Source organism: Furipterus horrens, unplaced genomic scaffold (assembly GCF_987537825.1).
Source record: "Furipterus horrens unplaced genomic scaffold, mFurHor1.1.pri manual_scaffold_21, whole genome shotgun sequence".
Taxonomy (NCBI): Eukaryota; Metazoa; Chordata; class Mammalia; order Chiroptera; family Furipteridae; genus Furipterus; species Furipterus horrens.
The window spans coordinates 894,426-914,722 of NW_028327191.1; the positions used below are offsets into that span (position 1 = coordinate 894,426).

The 20,297-nt window shown below is 58.0% G+C and overlaps 1 protein-coding gene across 1 annotated transcript in view; it reads right to left on the bottom strand.

Annotated features, from left to right (window-relative positions):
• TDRD9 (tudor domain containing 9) overlaps positions 1 to 20,297 on the bottom strand; it is a 57,492-nt gene that overhangs the window by 15,009 nt on the left and 22,186 nt on the right. Inside the window, 17 exon segments of the mRNA XM_090265523.1 lie at positions 2,362 to 2,622; positions 3,033 to 3,122; positions 3,297 to 3,509; positions 3,678 to 3,789; positions 5,623 to 5,796; positions 8,262 to 8,362; positions 9,763 to 9,870; positions 10,704 to 10,820; positions 12,829 to 12,882; positions 13,342 to 13,386; positions 13,632 to 13,695; positions 13,770 to 13,833; positions 13,908 to 14,073; positions 15,076 to 15,207; positions 15,801 to 15,898; positions 17,834 to 17,938; positions 20,038 to 20,095. Of these exon segments, the coding sequence (XP_090121649.1) occupies positions 2,362 to 2,622; positions 3,033 to 3,122; positions 3,297 to 3,509; positions 3,678 to 3,789; positions 5,623 to 5,796; positions 8,262 to 8,362; positions 9,763 to 9,870; positions 10,704 to 10,820; positions 12,829 to 12,882; positions 13,342 to 13,386; positions 13,632 to 13,695; positions 13,770 to 13,833; positions 13,908 to 14,073; positions 15,076 to 15,207; positions 15,801 to 15,898; positions 17,834 to 17,938; positions 20,038 to 20,095 (1,962 nt within the window).

A 20,297-nucleotide genomic window follows, 5' to 3' on the forward strand; every position in this document is an offset into this window, starting at 1 on the left:
CAGCGCCAGGGAAAATCAACCCTCATTGCCTCTGACTGTGCAGACCCGTGGGGGTTGGGGCAGAGGCAGAAACTGCTGGTCTCTCAGCAGAGTCCGCTTGTTTAAAGGGCCTCCATGGTCCTAGAACATCTGAAGACCCACCCACTCTGGGAACCACAAACAAGGCAAGAACTAGAGAGGCACCAGTCCCATACGGGAAGTGAGAGAGGTGCCTGGAAAAGGGACGAGTGCTGGGCAGGTGGCATTGTTCCCTCTCGGACCCCTCCCCCACACAGCGCCACAACGTGGTGAAACGGGTTGCCCTGTAATGACAAATACCTAAGGCTCCGCCCCTTACAACATAACAGGAGCGACAGCTCTACCTGGGACTCGGAGGCAAACACACACAGGAGCCTGTCAAGATGAGGAGAGAGAGAAGTATGGCCCAAAAAAGGGAACAGATCAAGGTCCCAGTGGGAGAACTAAGCGATGAGGAGACAGCCAACCTAACAGATGAGGAGATAGCCAACCTAACGGACACAGAGTTCAAAACACTGGTGATAAAGATGCTCACAGGCTTGACAGACATGCTTGAGTACGGCAAACACATAAGGGAAGAAGTGAAGGCTACGCCGAATGAAACGAAGGAAAATCCACACAAAACCAATGGTGAAGGGAAGGAAGTCGGGGTTCAAATCAATAATTTAGAACAGAAGGAAGAAAAAAAGTCAACCAGTACAAAAGGAAGAAATAAGAACTAAAAAAAGTGAGGAGAGGATTAGGAACTTCTGGGACAACTTTAAACGAGCCAACACCTGAATCATAGAGGTGCCAGAAAGAGAAGAGGAAGAGCAAGAAATTAAAATCTTATGTGAAAAAATAATGAAGAAAAACCTCCCCTAATTTGGCGAAGGAAATAGACATACAAGTCCAGGAAGCACAGAGAGTCCCAAACAAGCTAGACCCAAAGAGGACCACACCAAGACACATCATCATTAAAATGCCAAGGGTTCAAGATAAAGAGAGAATCTTAAAAGCAGCAAGAGAAAAGCAGAGAGTTACCTACAAAGGAGTTACCCCATAACACTGTCAGCTGATTTCGCAAAGGAACTTTTAAGGCCAGAAGGGACTGGCAGGAAGTATTCAAAGTGATGAAAACCAAGGACCCACAACCAAGATTCCTCTATCCAGCAAAGCTCTCATTTAGAATGGAACGGCAGATGAAGTGATTCCCAGACACAGTAAAGTTACGTTATACTTATTTAAGAAAAAGATCAAAACTATGAACACTAAAATGACAACAAACTCACAACTACCAACAACTGCATCTAAAAAATAAAAACAAAACCAAACTAAGCAAACAACCAGAACAGGAACAGAATCATAGGTGTGAGGATCATCTGGAGGGTTATCAGCTGGGAGGAGGAGCAGGAGAAATGGGGAAAAGGTGCAGGGACTAAGAAGCGTAATTGGCTGGTACAAAATAAGACGGGGGGAAGTTAAGAATAATATAGGAAAGGGTGAAGCCAAAGAACTTATATGCACGAACCATGGACATGAACTAAGGGGGGTGGGACTGCTGAGGGAAAGGGGGTATTGGGTGGAGGGGAGCAAAGGAGGAAAACATTGGGACAACTGTAACAGCATAATCAACAAAATATACTTAAAAAAGTAAAAGGTAATAAAAAATACAATGAAGACAGCCCTGGCTAGTGTGGCTCAGTGGACTGAGCGCCAGCCTGCTAACCAAAGGGTCGCTGGTTCGATTCCCAGTCAGGGCTGAGGCCTGGGTTGTGGGTCAGATCCCCAGTTCAGGGTGCACGAGAGGCAACCACACATTCATGTTTCTCTCCCTCTCTTTCTCCCTCCCTCCCCCTCTCTCTAAAAATAAATAAAATTTTTTTAAAAATCCAATGAAGATAAAAAAGCTATTAAAAGCCCTTTATTTCAAACTAACCCAAGTTCTTAGGTGTGACCCTCTCCTTAGCTGACCTCCAGGTGACTTAGGCATCAGGAGGAAATTCGATCAAACACATTTTAAATCCAGACACAAGAGTCACCTGTGCCTTCCCCGCCTCTCCGCTACCAGGAAACGGAAGCGTGAGAAACGGTTTGAAGGAACTTTCTGAAACACGATGCTGGCTTCACACAGGAGGTGTTGCCGGGGCCCGAAGTGCTCCTCACAGGAGACAGCCTTCAGGACGCCCGGGCCCCCACGGCCCCGCACAGCAGCCTCAGAAGCGGCAGCCCTGGCCCCTCAGACGAAGGAGCACAGCCACCAGACCGACTCTGGAAGCAACGGCTCGAAGACGTTCTGACACGTCTGAGCCATTGGTAAACGACAACCGGCCCCCCCCCCCCCGCCAGGCGCCGCCCGCTCACCTGGGACTCATGGCACTCCTCCGCCAGCTCCGCGTGGCCCTCGTCGATGAGCACGTCCCGGACATTGACGACCTCCTGCAGCCCCAGGGACAGGAACACGTCCGCGTGCAGGACGCTGTGCACCACCGAGAAGACCCTGGCGAGCAGCACGCGGCCGCGGACCAGGGCGGCGAAGCGCTGGCTGGCGCTGCTGCTCCAGTGCTCCCCGCACACCAGCGACCGGGCCGACGGGCGCAGCCTGCAGACCCGGAACTCCAGCGCCTGTGGGCAGCAGGCAGGGCCAGCTGGTGTGCAAGCGAGCCTCAGCGGGGCCCGCCCTGCGCTTCCCGGGGCTCCCCTCACCCCACCGCACACCCCGGGGCTGGGGCGGGGCGGCACTGCTGTGGCTGTGCAGCACCGTGCAGCGTGACCTTCTTCACCCTGGCAGGGCTCCGCGTCCCTAAGTCCCTGGCCCACTCCAAGTGTGAAGCCCTCCATAAGTTCCCACGCACTCTCAAAATGTTGGAAAAATATCTACAGCAACACAGTTTTTGGACACGGGTGGAAACCTAACGTGGCTCCAGTGACAGAAGGAGACCCCCAGGGCGGGCCTTGCCCAGCATGGCCTGCGGGCCCAGCCCGAGCTCCGCCCCCAGCAGGGCCCTGCCCCACCCCCCGCCGCGCCCCCGAACCTGGAACGGAACTTCCAGGAGCTGGCAGGGGATCTCCCTCAAAAGGTCCAAGTCTATGCGGGATTTGTTACCGTAGTCCACAAAAAACACCTGGCGGAAAAGAGGGCGCGCGTCAGCCAGGACAAGGCGCCACCTGGGGAGAGCGCGCCTCCACCAGACCCCTTCTCTGACCGCAAACCGGGCCGACCTAACTCCCGCTCAGAGTCAGAAAGGACCGCGTGGCCCGCGCCCCGTCTCACCCCCGGGGGCTGCAGCCGAGCGCACCTCCGCGGAGCTCCCGGACACGTAGAGGATCTGAGCTCTGAAGTAGCCCGGCCGGTCCGCGTCGCCGAAAGGCGCCAGGCAGACCAGGTCCGGGTGCGGGCGGGCGGCCAGGGGCGCCAGCTTCAGGCGGCCTATCTCAGCGGTGAGCGTCCTGAGAGTCACTGTGTTCTTCTCGTCGATCCTGTACCCCCAGAAGTGTCCCACTTCCACCACCTGCGGGAGGCGGGCGGCCGGGGTGAAGGCTCGGCTGGCGACCCCCGCGGCTCCCCCGGAGGACCTGGCCCCCACGACAGGACAGCACCAGGTCCCAGGGGAGGGTCCCGCGGGCGGCCCCCACACGCTCGACTCGAGGTGAGGGAGCGGGACGCGTGGAGGACTTACCTCCGTGACGTCGATGGTCAGGAAGAGATCTGAAACCAGGCGGGCCCTGTCTAGCGTGTCAAATGACAACTGGACAGGGTCTACTGTCTGCTTCTGGAAGTCCACGTTCACCCTGTTTAACGTGGTTTTTGGAAAAAAGACAGTAAGAGTCAAGTGTTTGAAAGAAAACACATTCGCATATGTCAGCTGCCTGACTGCCCCACTGTCTCTACAAGACAAGAACTTTCTAATGAAACACCACCAGAGGACAAACTGGACCTCGTCTCAAACTGCATTTCTGATGGCTGCCTGAGCAGCCTGGGGGATGCACACCCCACAGGCCACACCCTCCAGGAACATATTCGAAGGGTCAAGACGCTTCCAGGACCTCTATTTTTAAGGGTATAACTCTAAATCTACGGTCTGCAATGTTTCCTAACCTATGGTTCCGGAGGTGAGTGACTCTGACGTTCAGAAAACTGTAAGACTCCATGCTGGTTCAATGCTACTAGAAAACACACACGATTTCCCAATAAGCCCAAGAAACAGCTTTCATGCTTTAATGCACCAAGACAGTGACTACTGGAGTTCAAGGACACAAAACACAAATTTGGTAAAAAAACGTTCCCTTCCTATTGCTCTTATTCTGACATGAAGTGGTCCTACTCTATTCCAGCCTGCAGACCCATCCGGGAGGCAGGAGCACCATGGGCAAGGGCACCCGGCTGGCCCAGGCGGGACGGGGCTCCCGGAACACAGGCCCCTCACCAGCTCTCGGGGACACAACATTTCAAGTAAGAAACGATGGAGGAGGACTCCTACGCACCACAGTGAGAGAGTGCGACCGATAGGCAGTACCACCTGTTACAAACACTGAAGGGTCCAAGAGAAGAAACTCCACGCACCCGGTGGCAGCTGCCAAGCGGCCAGAGCCATGGTCTGAGCCGCCGAGACCCAGCAGCAGGCCTGCCCCTCCTCCAACGGGCGCAGGCCCGTTCGCCAGGGACAGGCTGGCAACCAAACACCGCAATGCACCCCCTCCTTCCGCTGGGACTGGGCATGTCCTGTGTTGCTCAGAAAGAGGACACCAACAGCCGGGAGGGGCGGAAGAAAACCAGCCGCAGGCAGACCCCTGCCACTTGAACACAACGTTCGTGAGCGAGCCCTGCAGTCCACTCAGCGGCCCTGTGCAGCAGGCCCCCCAGTCTCTACAGAGGCGAGTGACTCAGAAGAAAAAGAACAAACCACCCAATGAGAACATGGGCCGAGGACCTGGACAGACGTTTCCCCAGAGAAGGCCGACAGGTACGTGAGAAGGTGCTCAGCATCACCAGGCATCAGGGAAAGGCACACAAACCACAATGAGCCGTCCCTGCCCACCTGTCAGAACGGCTGGCAGCAAGGCAGCGAGGACCTGGGGAAAGGGGATGTCACCTAGTGCAGCCCCTGGGGAAAGCAGGACGCAGTCCTCAACAGCTTACAACAGAACGGCAGTCCCTTGCCTGGAAGCGCTTGCGTGGCCACCTCTCTGCCCCCGGCGCTCACAGCAGTGCAGGCACGGAGACAACCCAAGCGCCCACCGGTGTGGGCCGGGTAAGGAAGTTGTGATAAACGTGTTACCCAGCCGCAGAAACACGAGGCCACCCTCCCGCCTGGGACAGCACAGATGGACGCTGCAGGCATCAGGAAAGGGGAGTGGGACTGAGGAGGACAAACGCCACACGGCCTCACTGAGTGGACAAGTGAGCCTCTCGCAGTGACCCCCGGTGTGTGCTGAGCCCTGCACCACCATGGGGTTCCCAGACTGGGGGGCCGCCACGGGAAGCGCGGAGGTTCAGAGAGGACACGCAATGCGCCCGAGCCCGAGCATGCGCAGCCAGGGCAGGGGGACCCCAGGGCTGGAAGGCCATGCCACCTGGCTTCCCAGCCAGCACGTTCCGTGGGAGCTGCCCGCCCCCCGGAGTACCTGGTGCTCCTGAGCCTGGACACGGCCCCTCCAAGCACCCGCCCCTCGATCTCCTCGGCGGGGTGCACGCTGAGCTCCAGGGGCACCTTGAGCTGAGACATCTTGACGGCCATGTACACAGCAGGAAGGGTCTTGAACCTCTCGGTCGGGTTCCGGGAAAACTCCACAAAGGCTCTGCTCACAACGTGAATTGAAACAAAGCTGTCAGGCGGCTGGAAGAGCACTGAGTGCACGGTAATCGCTCTCAGGATGAGACGCAGGTACTCATTTACGTCTCCTCGTTCGCTCGGAAGAAACAAACTGTGACATGTGATTAACATGAAACATCATTCTCCACCCTGGCTGGTGAGGCTCAGTGGGTTGGGCGCCAGCCTGCAAACTGAGGGGTCACTGGTTCGATCCCCAGTCAGGGCACAGGCCTGGGCTGCAGGCCAGGTCCCCGGCTGGGGGGTGTGAGAGGCAACCGTCCATTCATGTCTCTCCCCCTCTCTCTAGGAATAAACACGTAAAGCCTGTTTTAGGAAAGCATCATTCTACGTAACATGCAGTCTTACGCTGAATAAACTGAGTTCAAATGGGATTGTCCATTAAGAAATCAAACTGTCATGATGAGAACAGAATGGGAGGTTTTTGGTTTTTTTCTGTTTCACTGTAAGAGAAAACCGCCCCAGCAGCCCTAGGGTACGTCTCTGACCCCTCCCAACACGCCACGAGGCCGCAGCACAGGCTCCCTTGCTTTGTATCTGAGGGTCGAATGCCCCTGGGTCAGAACATCACTGTCGAGCACCCCGACCAGCCAGGGAAGCACAGAGGGCACTGGGCCAGAAAGAGCTCAGCTAGATACAGAGCCAGCCCTAAGCAGGAATGGGGGGCGCTTCCGGACCTTTCCCTCTTCTCCCCTCCCTTACTGCCCCACCCTGAGCCCCTGTCCTCCCTGACTCCTGGTAAAGGTGCTCACGTCCCTCCCGCCTTCAGCTCCACTCACGTCCTCTTTCACCGCCTGTGTCTAGAGGGCTCCCAAGTCTCCACTCAGAAAGTCTGGCCCACGCACTAGGCCCCGCCTCCAAGGCCCTCCTCTCCCAGCAGTGTACTCGGGGGTACCCCACCGACCGTCCTCCCATGCCCGGGCCTCGCTGGGCCTCTGCTCCCGGCCACCCACACCCTGCTCTCCCTCCTCGGTCCTCCCAGCAGGCCAGCACCTCCCTGTGGGGCCCGCACAGCAGCGGACGCCCCGTCAGGCCGTTAGGCTCCACAAACAGCTCAGATCCAGCACTCGGGGTCTCCACAGGCCCACCGACTCTTGGTCCCACAGACCAAGCACACCACGCCTACCTCTCTCCACTTTCCGAAGTCCTGAGTCAAGTCCCGAGGGGCCCCCACCGGGCTCCTGCTCCTGGAGCTCCTTGGGCCCGGCCTGCTCCTCCCCAAGGCCCACCTCCGATGCTTCTGAGCAGCCCGGGCCTCTCCCATGACCTCTGTGGAGCTGACCTCATTCCTACCCTCCCTCTAAGCCAAGCGCCTCTTGGGGAGGACACCATGCCCTCTGCCCCCCGAATCCCTGCACTCAGGTGGCCCTGCTGGACCCTAGAAGGACACCAGGCTGTCCTCCCCAACACCAGGTCACGTCATGCTTTGCCTTAAACACTGGATGTCCTGAACCAGAAGAATACAGTCTCCCACCCCCCATGTGACAGAAGTGGCACCGCTGCTGTGAGACAAAGCCAGGGAAGGTCCTGGGGAGGGGGACTAGGAGACACACACAGAGTCCCATCACAGGGTCAAGATGGTGACAAAGCTGCTGAGACCTCTGTGAGGCCAGACCAGAGAGACAGCACATCCCGTGCTAAACAAGTGGCTGCCTGCAGCTGGAGGAGGGACTCCAGGAAGCTCAGAACGCTGTCAGTGGAGCCAGGGAGACCTGTCACTGTTGTTAATGTGCTCAGGAAGATTTCCGCCTGTTGGGCTATACACCTGCCCACGTGAGACCTTTACATGCCTACAAATAAAATCCTAAGAATGTTCCAGAACTTAAAACATCTGACAAAATCAACCCAAATGGAAAACGAATTTAATATGTACATTCAACTTGAGCTATTAGACATCAAAGAAAAAGCAAAACTATTTTTTCTTTTCTAGATTTACAGATATTCATAAATTAAACTTACGGAATACTAGAAGGTGTTTCTAATTTTAAAAACTAAGAATCAGCTTGAAATTATGAAGCCTCCTCTGTGTGTAAGCGCCCCCTCCTGGAACTACACCCTCCTGAGTGACGCTACAGAACACGCCAAAGGAGGCTCAGACGTCCTGGGTTTGGGGCCTAGCACACGCTCTGGGCGACTCTGGGCAGACCGCCTCCATCTCTGGGCATCTCCAACCACCAGGCACATGAGGCACGTGCGGCCAGTGGCCGGCCTGGATGTGCACAGGAGCCACAGGCAGAGCGCACTGTCTGAGCACCTGGGACAGCCCGCCGGAGTCCTCTGAGCACAATCACTGCTCCAAGCCACAGCTGCGGGTGGCAGCCCACACGGAGGCCATTTCCACGCGCACTCGGTTTGCGGAACTGGTTGCTGTTACCAAGAAAAACAATTTACGGCTTCTGTAATTGCGGCTGACTGCAGAAACGTGCAACTTACTTGGCACCATCGAATATGATGGCCTTGACTTGGCCGCACTGTCTGAAGAGGGACTGGAGCTGCTTGTGGTAGAGGAAGCCATAGGGAGGGACGTGTTTCAGCTGCAAAACAGGGCAGCCTGTCAGCGCCTCGCTCACATGCACATCACTGCCACCCCAGACTCAGGCTCTGTGGACAGGGTGTTTAAAGACTGGGGACATTTAAATCACAACTAAGTTTAATAACAAATGTGTGTTGAACAAAGGCTCATTCTGCCCCCATTAAGAGTCCAGCACAGAGACTGGGCTCTGCTCGGCATGACCAGAAGGAAACCTGCATCCCGCGGCCCACGCTGGGCAGCCGAGCACACTGTCCCATCCTAGCGCTGGTGCTCCATGCTCCGGCCTGGAATGGCAGTCCCCTGTCCCCGCAACCAGGTCCTGTGCCTCGTAGGCCCCCTCCAGCTCCATGCCAGGCAGTGGGTCTCAGTGCACATCCCGTCCCACCAAGTGTCTGGAGGCAGGTCAGGGGGTCGTCCTCCGACTCCGAAGCCACAGCACCAAGTCTGGGGGACAAGGCATCCCCATGCAGAGGGTGCAGGGCTCAGGCACAGACACAGAGCACCTTGCACAGGCCTCCAGACAGGGCTAAGGAGACTCTGGCTGCCCCTCAGGTTTGGAACGCACAGTTAGCAGGTCACTTGGGGCCCCAGCATGCACGCTGGGTGCAGGAGGTCAGCACAGCCCGGAGCCCAGGTGAGGGGCATGCAGCAGAGGCAGTCCTGGGAGACGGGGCCCCTGCCTGCACACCCCCAGGGTACCACACTCTGCGACCCACTCCTCCTCAGCTCCGCTTCCTCCTACCTGTGGTGACAGGACAGCAACACGGAGACCCAACAGTGCCCGCGAGCTCGCGTCAAGCCGGGAACTTGGCCGAGCGCGCCACAGCCCCTTAGCAGACGGAGGCTCGTCACGGAACCAAGGGGCCCCAGTAAGTCCGGTCCCCAGCTATGCATCCTGAGGTTGCTATGGCTCAGCTCTCTACCCAGGGTCCCCGCAGGCAGACCACCAGCCTCACCCCGTGTCCACGTTAGTTAAGTACTGTTTCCAGGCCACACGTTCTAGTTCAGACTGTGGCGTGGGGCCTCTGACGCGAGTGGCACTCAGGTATGGGGACCAGTGGAGACGGCAGAGCCAGGCAGCCAACCAGTCACATCAGCTTTGTGTAAAACAAAGTTGTGGATTAACAACGTGTGCTTAAACTCACAGAAAAATGCCTTAAACCCTTCAAAATGGCACACGATGGAGCAGCGTCAGCCACGAGCACAGAACTTCTCGGGGCCTCGCGGCCGAGTCTGTGAAAGAGCCCAGCCGGGGAGCGAGGGGAGATGTGTGCCGGGCAAACTAGCCAGGACGCCCCACCGGGGGGGCCTGCAGAGGACTGGCACAGAGAAGGAGAGCAGGCCGGGGACGCTGTGCCAGCCCCCCGGAGCTCTCCGGGGAAGGCGGCCTCCCCCACCTACCACGATGGTCGTCCTGGGGTCCCTGCCGGCCAGCTCCCGCACCGCCAACTCCTCGTCCGGCTGTCCAAATGTGAAGTAGTTCGGGTAGAAAGCACCTGCCAAGACCACCTGGAAGAGAAACTGCTTTCATGAAGCAGCAGAATCACTTGATCGGCCTGTCTCACTCTTCCAAGAAGGACAGAACATCTGTAACGTAAAAAGTAGGTTTTTACTAAAAAACCAGGCCTTTTACCACTCAAGCAGAAAGTCACAATTCTGGTTATTTTACTGTAACAGAAGCATGGTAGGCACAACCTTTCCTCAAGGAAGCCTGAGCACTTCTCCCATGAGGGCGGGGGAAGGCGGCGCTGAGTGGGTGGGCCATAGGCCGGTGCGGACCCCTCCTCCTCCCCCTCCCCCTACCTCCCGGAACTTCCCCAGGGTGGGGCCAAGTGCCCCATGCACTGAACTCAGTGTGAGGAGCAGTCTGCACAGTCCCCGCTCCCATCAGCAGGTGCCCTGTGAGGAGCACACCTGACAGCCACACACATGTCCAGCATCGCCCAGAACCCGGCTCTGTCTGCCTCCGCCCAGGGGCTGCTGCAGGGGGACGTGCTCCCCGGGACCCTGGCGTGGGGGCTCAGCCACTCCCCTCCCCACATGCCCTGTGAGGCTCCCTCCGCCAGCCCCTCGGACCACGACCTCTGAAGCTGTAAGGCTCCTTCAGTGTAAGTAGCTCCACACGCTGAGTGATGTTAGGAGCGGTTTTCCTTTCCTCGAAGCTAAAGGAAAAGGCTCTGCTCTAGGCAGTCACGACAACTGTGCTCGCAAACACCCCTCTGGCTTCAGGACGGGTCTGGGACACAGAGAACCTGCACTGCGCGGCGGCGTGACTGGCATCAGGGAGGAGAAGGAAGCACACCCCTGCCCCGGTGCACCAGCAGACGGACATGTGTGCGCACCTGCAGGATGAACCGCTGCTTGTGCGTGTGCTCCTGGTCCAGGGCAGGCCGCTGAGAGCTGACACTCATGTTGAACTGGGAGACTCGACTCTTCAGCTCTTCGTACAGTTCAGCCACCTGAGGCAAGCACAGTGACAGGTGACATCGCGGAGCACCTGTGCGCGCAGAGCAGGGAAAGCGCAGGGGCGCTGTGGGGAGAGCGTGAATCTGGCTGGGCTTGCAGTCATCTCACGCAGGACGAAAAAAGAATGGAAGGGCCGCGCAGTGCAGGATGGGACACACTTGCTACATGCTGTGATGCGAACACACGCGTGCGCACACACACAAGACCCCTGCAGATGGACATTCACGACCGACGAGGTATCAGGAGAGCCAGCGACCGTGACTAAGCCTTCCGCTCTCAGTCCTCCATGCAATTTTAATTACTTATTTATTTTCAGAGAGAGGGGAAGGGAGGGAGGGAGAGAAACATCCATATGTGGTTGCCTCTCACGTGTGCTGACTAGGAACCTGGCCCACAACCCAGGCCTGTGCCCTGACTGGGGATCAAACTGGTGACCCTTTGGTTCGCAGGCCGGCGCTCAGTCTACTGAGCCACACCAGCCAGGGATACTTTAAGTCCTCTAAACACTTCCAAAATCTCCACAACAAATGTGTACTGATTTTGTGATTAAGATCAACCTAAGTGACCCAACAGTCACTCTGAACAGAACACCACCTGGTTGCAATAAGACTGCCTCACATAAACCACCACACGCCCAGCGCACACGAGAACACAGCTCCAGATGCCTGCAAACTGCTCCTCAGTTAAGCCTCCACAAAGTTACCGCAGTGAACTACAGGAGAAAGTAAATACCATACAAACCACAAGTGTGACCTTAACTGGAAAAAGCACCTAACAAGGCTCAGGCCACTGACCTCCTTCCCGCACGGCTACAGGCACACATAACCCCCCAGTTAAAAGTCAACTGAAAACTAGTCTCTTACTCTTACCAAATGCAATAAAAACAGAAACAAAGAACAAAACAAAATACCGAGGAGGAAACCCACACTGCAGACAGCTGCAGGCAGGGTCCCCCAGGCCACCCACCAAAGGACAGAGCCCGGATGTGCGCCCAGGACACACTCGGCCTCACGCGCTTCCATCACAAGCCCTTCCAGGAGCAGTGAACGGAACGCTCATCTCAGGGAGGCTAAAACGGTGAGCCGGGGGACCCAGAGACTCGATTAATAAAAAAGCAAAGATTAACCAATTCAAGTCCTCCGCCTTTCCCCTCCCTCCTAAAACCTACAGAGTAAAAGCAAGCCAAGAGTAAGCCCTCTGAAAACACAGCAGAACAGGCCAGGCCTCCTGGGGGGGTGCAGTGCGGGGCTCACTCAGCAGGCCCAGCGGGGGTGGAGCCTGAGCCCTGGGAACGTCCCACCTCCTAAGAGTGTGCTTGGGAGGACCTGGGACACAGTGCCAACCATGCACGCTGGGGCCATGGGCCATGCAGCCTCCATGTGACCTCTGGAGGGGCTAAAAACTGAGCAGCTAAGGCCAGCCATCAGCAAAGCTGACCCCAAGGCCAGGTGAGCCGGCCTGGCTGGCAGCACGTGGCCCTGCCATCAGAGACCCCTGCAGGGAGGATGCGTCGTGCCCGCAGGGCCCTGCGGGGAGAAGACAACAGGGACCTGGCCCTTGGTCCCCTTTTCCTGGGCTGCCTTGGCGCCGCACTCTTCGGCTGTGAGCGCCAACAGCCACAAGGACAGCGGGCTCTGCTGAGCTCTGAGTCTTTCTAGCCAATCACTGACCCCGAGGGGTGGTCTTGGGGACACACCCACCCCGACACAAATCTAATTAAGAAACAAAGAGGACACAAGCACCCAACATTCAGAACGAGGAAGATGATGCTAGCACATCAGAAATGACAAGACTGTCACAACTGTATGTAATTGTCACATGTCATATAAATACATATTAAGTAACTATACCTGAATTATATAAAGTATGCATTGTTCTACCTAAACACACTCATATCGGCACATTATTATACGCATGTAACACACACATATAAATTCTACTGAAGTTGGAAACAGGATATACTTCTCGGAACACTCACTGCTTCCATGTATTACAACTTACCTCTCTAATCCTCTTGATTTGAATGTAATTTAAGCGTCCCCAGTCAAGTTCATCCTTTAAATACACAAAAGCATAATACTGAACATTAAAGTAGCAGACTGGAGCTAATTCGGCTACTATAACATGTACAACTCATCCAAAAGGACGCCACCCAGAGCACGCACCCCAGCAGGAAAACCCCAGGCCTGACGCTGGGGGGCACCCGCCCAGCACGCACCTGGAACCCACAGACAGGCCTGGCAACAGCCTTTTGACCTGATCAGTTTAGAAGAACAAAACCTGATCAAAAAGGGGGGCGGGGAGCTAAGAGGTTGAGTTTTTTTAAGCCCATTAGCTACAAGCAGCAAGAGGAAAGGCTTCAGGTTCTCGGAGCAGAGCCCCCCACCAGGTGCTGAGAAGCCCCCCCGCTACCGAGGCCCCAGACATGCAGGTCACGGCCCCGCGCTGGACCTGCCACCAAGGAGGACAGGCCACTGCCCCCGCCCCCGGCCCCACGGCCACCTGCAGACCTACCTTTGGACACCGCAGCTCCCCGCTCTGCCTGCAGGCCTGCCAAGTCTAATGAGAAATGGCCCAGAGTTTCAAAATACTCAACTGGTTACTCTTAATTTTTTTTTTAAGTCCAATTTCAACACAGTTGAACTGCAGAAAATTTACAGATTTAATTTTTCAAGCAACTTCCTAAACTTGGACTCGCCCCGCCCACCATCCACCTCTCCCTCCCCAGCCCTGCCCACGTGGTGGGCAGAGAAAGGTGCAGGGCAGGGCGGGTCCCACCCACCCCACGTGCACAGAGAACCTACCCTGAAGGCCTCGACCAGGGCGATGCAGTCACTCTTACTGCTGCCAGAGAAGAACACCTTGTTCCTGTGGAGGGACAGCGCACGGTGTCACCCGAGACCGGTACAGCAGAGGGGCTTTCAAATACGAATGTGGAGTACCTGTATCCGTCAAGGTGCTGCCGGAAGGGCATCGTGAAGAAGTTCTTCAGAGACAGAGCTGCCGCTGCCAAGGGAAAGCAGGGAGCGTGAGCCAGCGGGAGAGGCGCCCCGCCCTGCGCGCGCCGGCCTCGTGCTCACCGATGATGAGACACTCGTCCAGACACCCGAACACATGTCCCAGGACGATGAGCTTGCCGAGCTGCTGGCTGACCGGAAGCTGGGCCAGCACCCTGCCCAGGAAGGTCAGGTCCCCGTCGTGCGGGTTCTCGTCCTCCCTCTGCTCGCTGACGGCGAGCGCGCCGACCTGTGCAGACGAACGAGCGCCGTGAGCGCGGCCTGACTGCGCTCGGTGTCCTTAAGGCCAGGGGTCCAAACGCGGAATGAAGACCGGTTGGTGAACGAGGCCCTAAAGGACATCTAAGTCGACTCAGGAAAGATGGATGCTACCAAACATGTTTACCTTGCTGCCTGAGCTGAAGAACACACGTTATCACTTTTAGGAAAGGGTGGTCCTGGCAGGTAACACGTGAGGCCAGTCGGACTCTCTGCTTAACATCACGGCCTGCACAACACTAAGCAAAGATTCCCCCGCCCCTCGCACTCATCACTCACAACAAAGAACAGAAACTGAGGACAGAAACAAGCTCCCTTCACCTGGGCAAGCGTATTCCATAGAAGCCCATGCGGACATTGAGATGAAGGTAAAACACGAGGCACTGCCTGCCTGAGGTGGGGCCCCTGCGCCCTGGGCCCTGCTGCGCCCCGAGAGCAGGGCCTGAGTCTGGGGTGGGGTCAGAACCCTCGGAGCAGGGGGCGGAGTCTGCAGCCACAGGAGGGGCAGCTGGCGTGAGGAGAGCGGCAGGACTTGGGGCCACTGCGCAGGCTCTCGGAGGAACGGCGGCCCCAGGAACCCCTGCGCGTCCCGCAGTAACCGAAGCCTCCCGACACGGCCCAGCTGGCCTTCCGGGGGAACATGCACAGGCCATGCGGCATGAATTACTTCAACACCAACACAAAGACACATGCGAGAAAAACCATTAAGTACTGCTGATTTTGTCTCGTCTCAACTTCTGGACACCAAGGGAGGATGGCGAGAGCGACGCAGCTTCGGCAAGCCGAGAACAGAGCTCAAAGGAGCTGTGCGCGTGGGGTATGAAACCCACGTTAGCCATTACGTACACGTGCTTCTTAAAGCAAAGTCTCAGTATCTACAACCAAGCACTTTAAAGATTTCCACATTATGGAGCTTTTCAAACGCATCGCCAAGTCTCCCGCCTCGCACACGACGAGCGTGCGACAGACCCACCTCCTTCAGCAGGAGGACGGTGCGTCCGATGTCGCCCAGGCGGGGCGGGGAGAGCGCCGTGGCCAGCAGGGCTCTGGGCTCGCCCATGTCCAGTAGCTTCACCTTCAGCACCGTGCTGCCCAAGGGACAGCGCTGCAGAGGACAAGCTTCCGCTCAGTTGTGACGGAGGAACCAAATCGATTACCCCAGTCAGCATGACCAGCGCTTTAGAGGGAGCAGCAGCGAGGAGGGGAGAAAAGCCAGGGAAAAACAGGAGGGGTAAGAGGAGCAGAAGGAGCAGGTGAGAAAGAGAAGGATGATAAAAACAAAGGAGGGAAGAAAGGGAGGGGCAGGGTGTGAGAGAGAGAGAAGGGGGACAGGAGAGGGAGAGCAGGGAGAGAGGAGGACGCAGAGGAGAGAAGGGAAGGCGGAGGGCAGGAGGGCAGAGGAGGGGGAAGAGAGGAAGACAGGGAGGGGAAGGAAAGGCCAGCCCCCTGCCAGGCACCGCCCCCCAACAGCCCCCCGGGACAAGGGGGAGCAGAGCACCCAGGCAGTCTGAGCGGCAGACAGGGCCGTGTGAAGCCCGCAGAGCACCCAGTGCTCACGAGCGAGCTGCCACTAAAGACCACTGGTCATAAAGTGAGTTTTCTGGAATCTAAATTATAAACACTTAGAATTACATCACCCAGACTGTGGCAAAACTGTCTATAAAAAAACAAACTTTGACGTGGACCCGAGCCCATTACCAGCATCTCCGGAACGACGTTGTCAGGGATGGCTCTGTCCCAGAAGTCCTTCTGCACCAGGTGGTAACAGTAGCCTTTCGACACACGTCCAGCACGGCCTTCATAGGAGACATGTTCGAAGGCCATGTGGCATTAATTGCTCCCACATTAGCATAACTATGTATCTAACAATGGCCAGAAGCCTCTGCGTGTCCTCGCAGACTAGGTCAGCAAGAACCTCGGGTGACGTTGGCATGGATCACCTCACATGCAGCCAGCGCATGGCTGTGTCCAAACTGAACAGCTGCCTGTGAAGGACCCGGCTCAGAGCATGAAGGACAAACTACAGCATGAAGCAGGAGGAACTGCGCGCACATGTCATGGGGCTACAGGAAGAGCTCCCAGGGCCCAGCACTGAGAACCAACAACCAGTCAGGAAACGGGCACACATGTCCCTGAGGTGCAGCAGGCGACGAGAACTGAACCTCGCCAGCTGTCACGGATGTGCCGCCTCCAAGCACAGAGGGTGTGACTGTGGGCCAGAGCAGTGTGACAGCCAGTGCTGGGCCACATGCCGCGGCCAGCAGTGGGAAGAGGAGGCCGCCACACAGGAGTGGGCAGTGCCTTGCCCACGGCCCGGCAGGGATCCCAGAGAAATGTGTCCACACAGCCATCCATGCGCACAGTGGCTACATCTGCCACCGCCACGCGGAGACCCTCAGAGGTCCTCTAGCAGCGAACGGGACAGTGCTAGACTGTTCTCACTGACACACGCGACCACCTGCATGGATCGCGAGGACGCTGCAGTGACAGAGAGAACTGATCTGCCAAGGCTGCCTGCTGCAGACCTGAGGAGCAGGGCTGTGCCGGCCTGTCTCCGGTGTCAGCGGTGGCAAAAGGAGTGCGTGCAACATGGAACCAACCTGTCATGTCAGACGTCACCGCTGACATGCTGGGGGAGGGTTCAAGGGACTCTGTACTATTTCTGCAGCTTCCTGTATAGGACAATCCTTCTAATTATGGAAATGATGAGCGTACAAAAAGACCAAGGTTAAAACTCCTACAACCCAAGACTGTCCCAAAGACAACCCCTTCTCAGTTTTGTATATTCATCTTCAGTCATTTTTCCTGAGCACAGATTTTTTTGGCTTAGGGCTCTGTGTGGGGGACAGGATAAGCAGGGAGATGATTCCAGTTTAATGCCCCGTTCTCACTTACGTCCCTTACTGGGCACGAGGTTTCCCCAAGTGAGGGGTGGGCTGTGGACCCCCTTCTGTGGCTCTGTAGAAGTCTCTCTGCATCCCTCTCTCAGGGGCCCTGTCCAGAAGCTAGGCTGACCTCAAGGTGCCACTTCCAGCCCCGCCACCTAACAGGGCAGCCTGGGCAGGCCGCTCCTCCTCTGTGTGGCACTGCGGCTCTGCCTGGTGGTGGCACGGGCACTGAGGACACGTGGACACCTCGGGTGCACTTGCACGTGGTGGGTGCCCCTCAGCGGTGCCTCCCTCCATTCTGGGGGGGTGGCTGTCACCAGCCCTCCCTGACAGCATCAGTCCACACGGAGCACACTGTCAGCTGCAGCCAGGGCCCTGAGGAGGTCACGGCCACACCTGCACTGCGGCCAAGGTCCCAGCCCCTGACAGACACCCCCAGCTCCACTGCTGCAGGGATACATGGGTGCATCCCAGCAAACACGGGGCCCGCTGTGCAGCCCATTCAAAAAGATCCGCGCTCGGACGGGAGGGGAGGGAAGGACTACCAAGCACTTACAAAGCAAGCCACATGGCTTCCAAAACCCTCCCAGGCACACACAGGCTTGCTGTGAAAAATGACAGCCTTGGAGGGGACAGGATGCTGTCCCTTACCTGTGTACACAGACTGTCACCTACTTTGATGGACAGGAGAGAGTCACAGGCTTAAGTGCAGAGTCTTATGGTAAGAGATGGGCTGCTGACATCTTAGAGCTGGTTCCGACAAGGGGAGTCTCTGAGTGACAGTGGCAAACCTGGACCTGAAGCTGCGCCTGGGGGGGGGGGGGGGGGCGGCTCCCAGCTTACCTCTCCTCTGGTGGCAGCTGGTCTTCGACGCCCAGCTCAGGCGCAGACTCTGGTAATTTGTGTCTTCATCATACACCAGAGTTCTAGTCAAACAGAAGTCTATAACTGTCATTTAAAAAGGAGAACAAACACGATGCTCACAGGACACAGCCGTGTGACAATCACAGTGCACAGTGACCAACAGGCAAGACCCCACAGCCTCTGCCTCCTAAGGATGGGGAAGGAGTCTTTGGGCACCACGGACAGGGCCCTGTAGGACCTGACGTGCCCCAGGCTGAGCCCACCTGGGCGACACTCGATGGCCATGGTCCCTGGCGCAGCACAGGGCAGAGGAGCGGCCAGGGCTGGGGGCTGGGCCCAGCAGCTTGGCCTCCCTGCACTTCGGTGTCCTCATCTGTGAGCCCAGGTGGCAGATGCCCCTGCCACTCCTCCTGCACAGACCCTCCCGTCCTGGCTACCACAGGCGGTGGTCTCTGCAGCAGGGTGTGTGGGTCCCCTGCTCCCTCGCTCTGGGCCCTACCACCCCCCGGACAGCACCCCCGCCCCACCAACCACCAGCAGCACACTGACCCTTCCTTCCCACCACCAAATGCCACACCATCCGACCGCTCTGTTCAATGTCAAGCAGAACCTCTCACCCCAGAACTTCAGGGGGCCCTGCCACCTGGCCCCATGAGAACGTGCAGCCTGTCCCTCCCCTGTGCCCGCACCGCCTCCCTCCCCGCCTGCCCCAAACACAGGACCTGGTCCATCGAGCAATCTGTCCTAACCCGAACCCGAAACCAAACCCTAACCCTGTGCCCCACGCACGTGTGGCTCCGCCCCAGCCCTGCTCAGTGACAGCTGTCCACCCACACTGCACGCTCCACGTGGCAAAGAGGGAGAAACCGAACTGGCCAGCAGGCTGACTCCCCTGCCCCTTCAGGCCCTCAGAAAGACACCTCCTGGTCACTCCCTGTCCCTCTCCTTCGGGACCCATTCCACTTCTCCTTAAGCCTCTGACACCCCGTCTCCCAGCTCTCAGCCGTGCCTCTGGTACCCGAGGGAGCAGGGACCACAGAGCTCCTCCTGGCCCCGCCAGCCTCCCTTGCGACCAGAGCTGCCCCGCACCCTGCCGCAGCCCCGTCCCCTCCCAGCCCGCAGCAGCCCCGCGCCGCTTCTGTCGCCCAGCAAACAAGGTGCTGGGTCTCCTGCCTTGGGCCCTGGGGGCTGTCTGCCTGGCTTCCCTGTCCGACCCCTCACCCATCCCTCCTTGAGCCCGGCCCTCGCAGGCTCCGCCTCCACAGAAACTGCTCAGCAAGGTCAGCAATGACGTCCTGTGGCTGAGTCCCTAGGCCCATTTTCAGTCACCGCTGACCCTGACCTGTCACCAGCAGGCCCTGCCTGGTCACCAACCCCCACAAAGGCCTGCCCCAGGGGCCCCTCCTCACCTGCCCTCCGCGGCCACTCATGTGCCCCTCTGCCCCCTGCCCAGGCTCACGCGGCCAGTCCCTGCCTCCGCGGCCAGTGCAGGCCCCTCCTCCGCCCACCGCACCCGGCCCTCCAGTCACCGCCATGGCCCCACCCCCTGCAGTTCTCAGGCCACAGGCCCCCTCCAGCCCTCGCAAGCCCTGAATCAGACCCCTCAGCAAAGCCTGCAGAATTCACCTGGGACTGGCCGCTCCTTTCGTCCGCTGCTGCGACTGTCCTGCTCTGGACCGTCACCCGCGCCCCATCCATCCCCACGTCTCTGCCGTGTGTGGCGGTCTCGGCCCCACCTGACTGACAAGCACTCCTGGCCCCAGGGCTCCCCAACGGCCCCCCCCACAGGGTCAAGGCCACAGTCTTCCTTCATTTAGCCCACCCAGCACGGCTGAGTTCTGACTGCCTTGCGTAATACCCGTGCCCCCCCCCCACACGCACACCGCGGTTCACTGCCACGGCGTTTGCCCTGTTCACTGTCCCCCTCCCCGTCCCCAGCCGGGCTGCCTCACAAGGGTGTGCCCCTGTTTACGGCCCTGCCCCGGCACCCAGACCGTCCGGGCACAAGGACAAGCCCAGCAGCCCCCGTCTGCCTGTCTCAGCCACACCCGCCTTCCTCCTGCCCCTCGGACCCACACCCTCCGCGGCCGCACCTCCTGCACCTCAAGCCCTGTTCCAACGACACCTCCTCAGAGACGCCCGCCCGCGGCCCCCGCGCCGGGAGGGCAGCAGCAGCGGCCTACCGTACTTGACGTCTGGGACCGTGATGGAGCTCTCCGCGATGTTGGTGGACAGGATAATCTACCAAATGGCAGAAAGAGAGGCGGACGCTCTTACTGCGCACTGGAGACCGTCAGGCAACAGTAAGAAAACTCAGACCCCGGAGTCGTTTCAAAGCTTCTTGACGTGAACGCTGGACTCAAATTTGAAATCTGTCGCTTTCCTATTTTATCCGTGTTACGACTGATCAGGGGCCCGGGGGCGTGGGTAGGAGGAGGGGTCA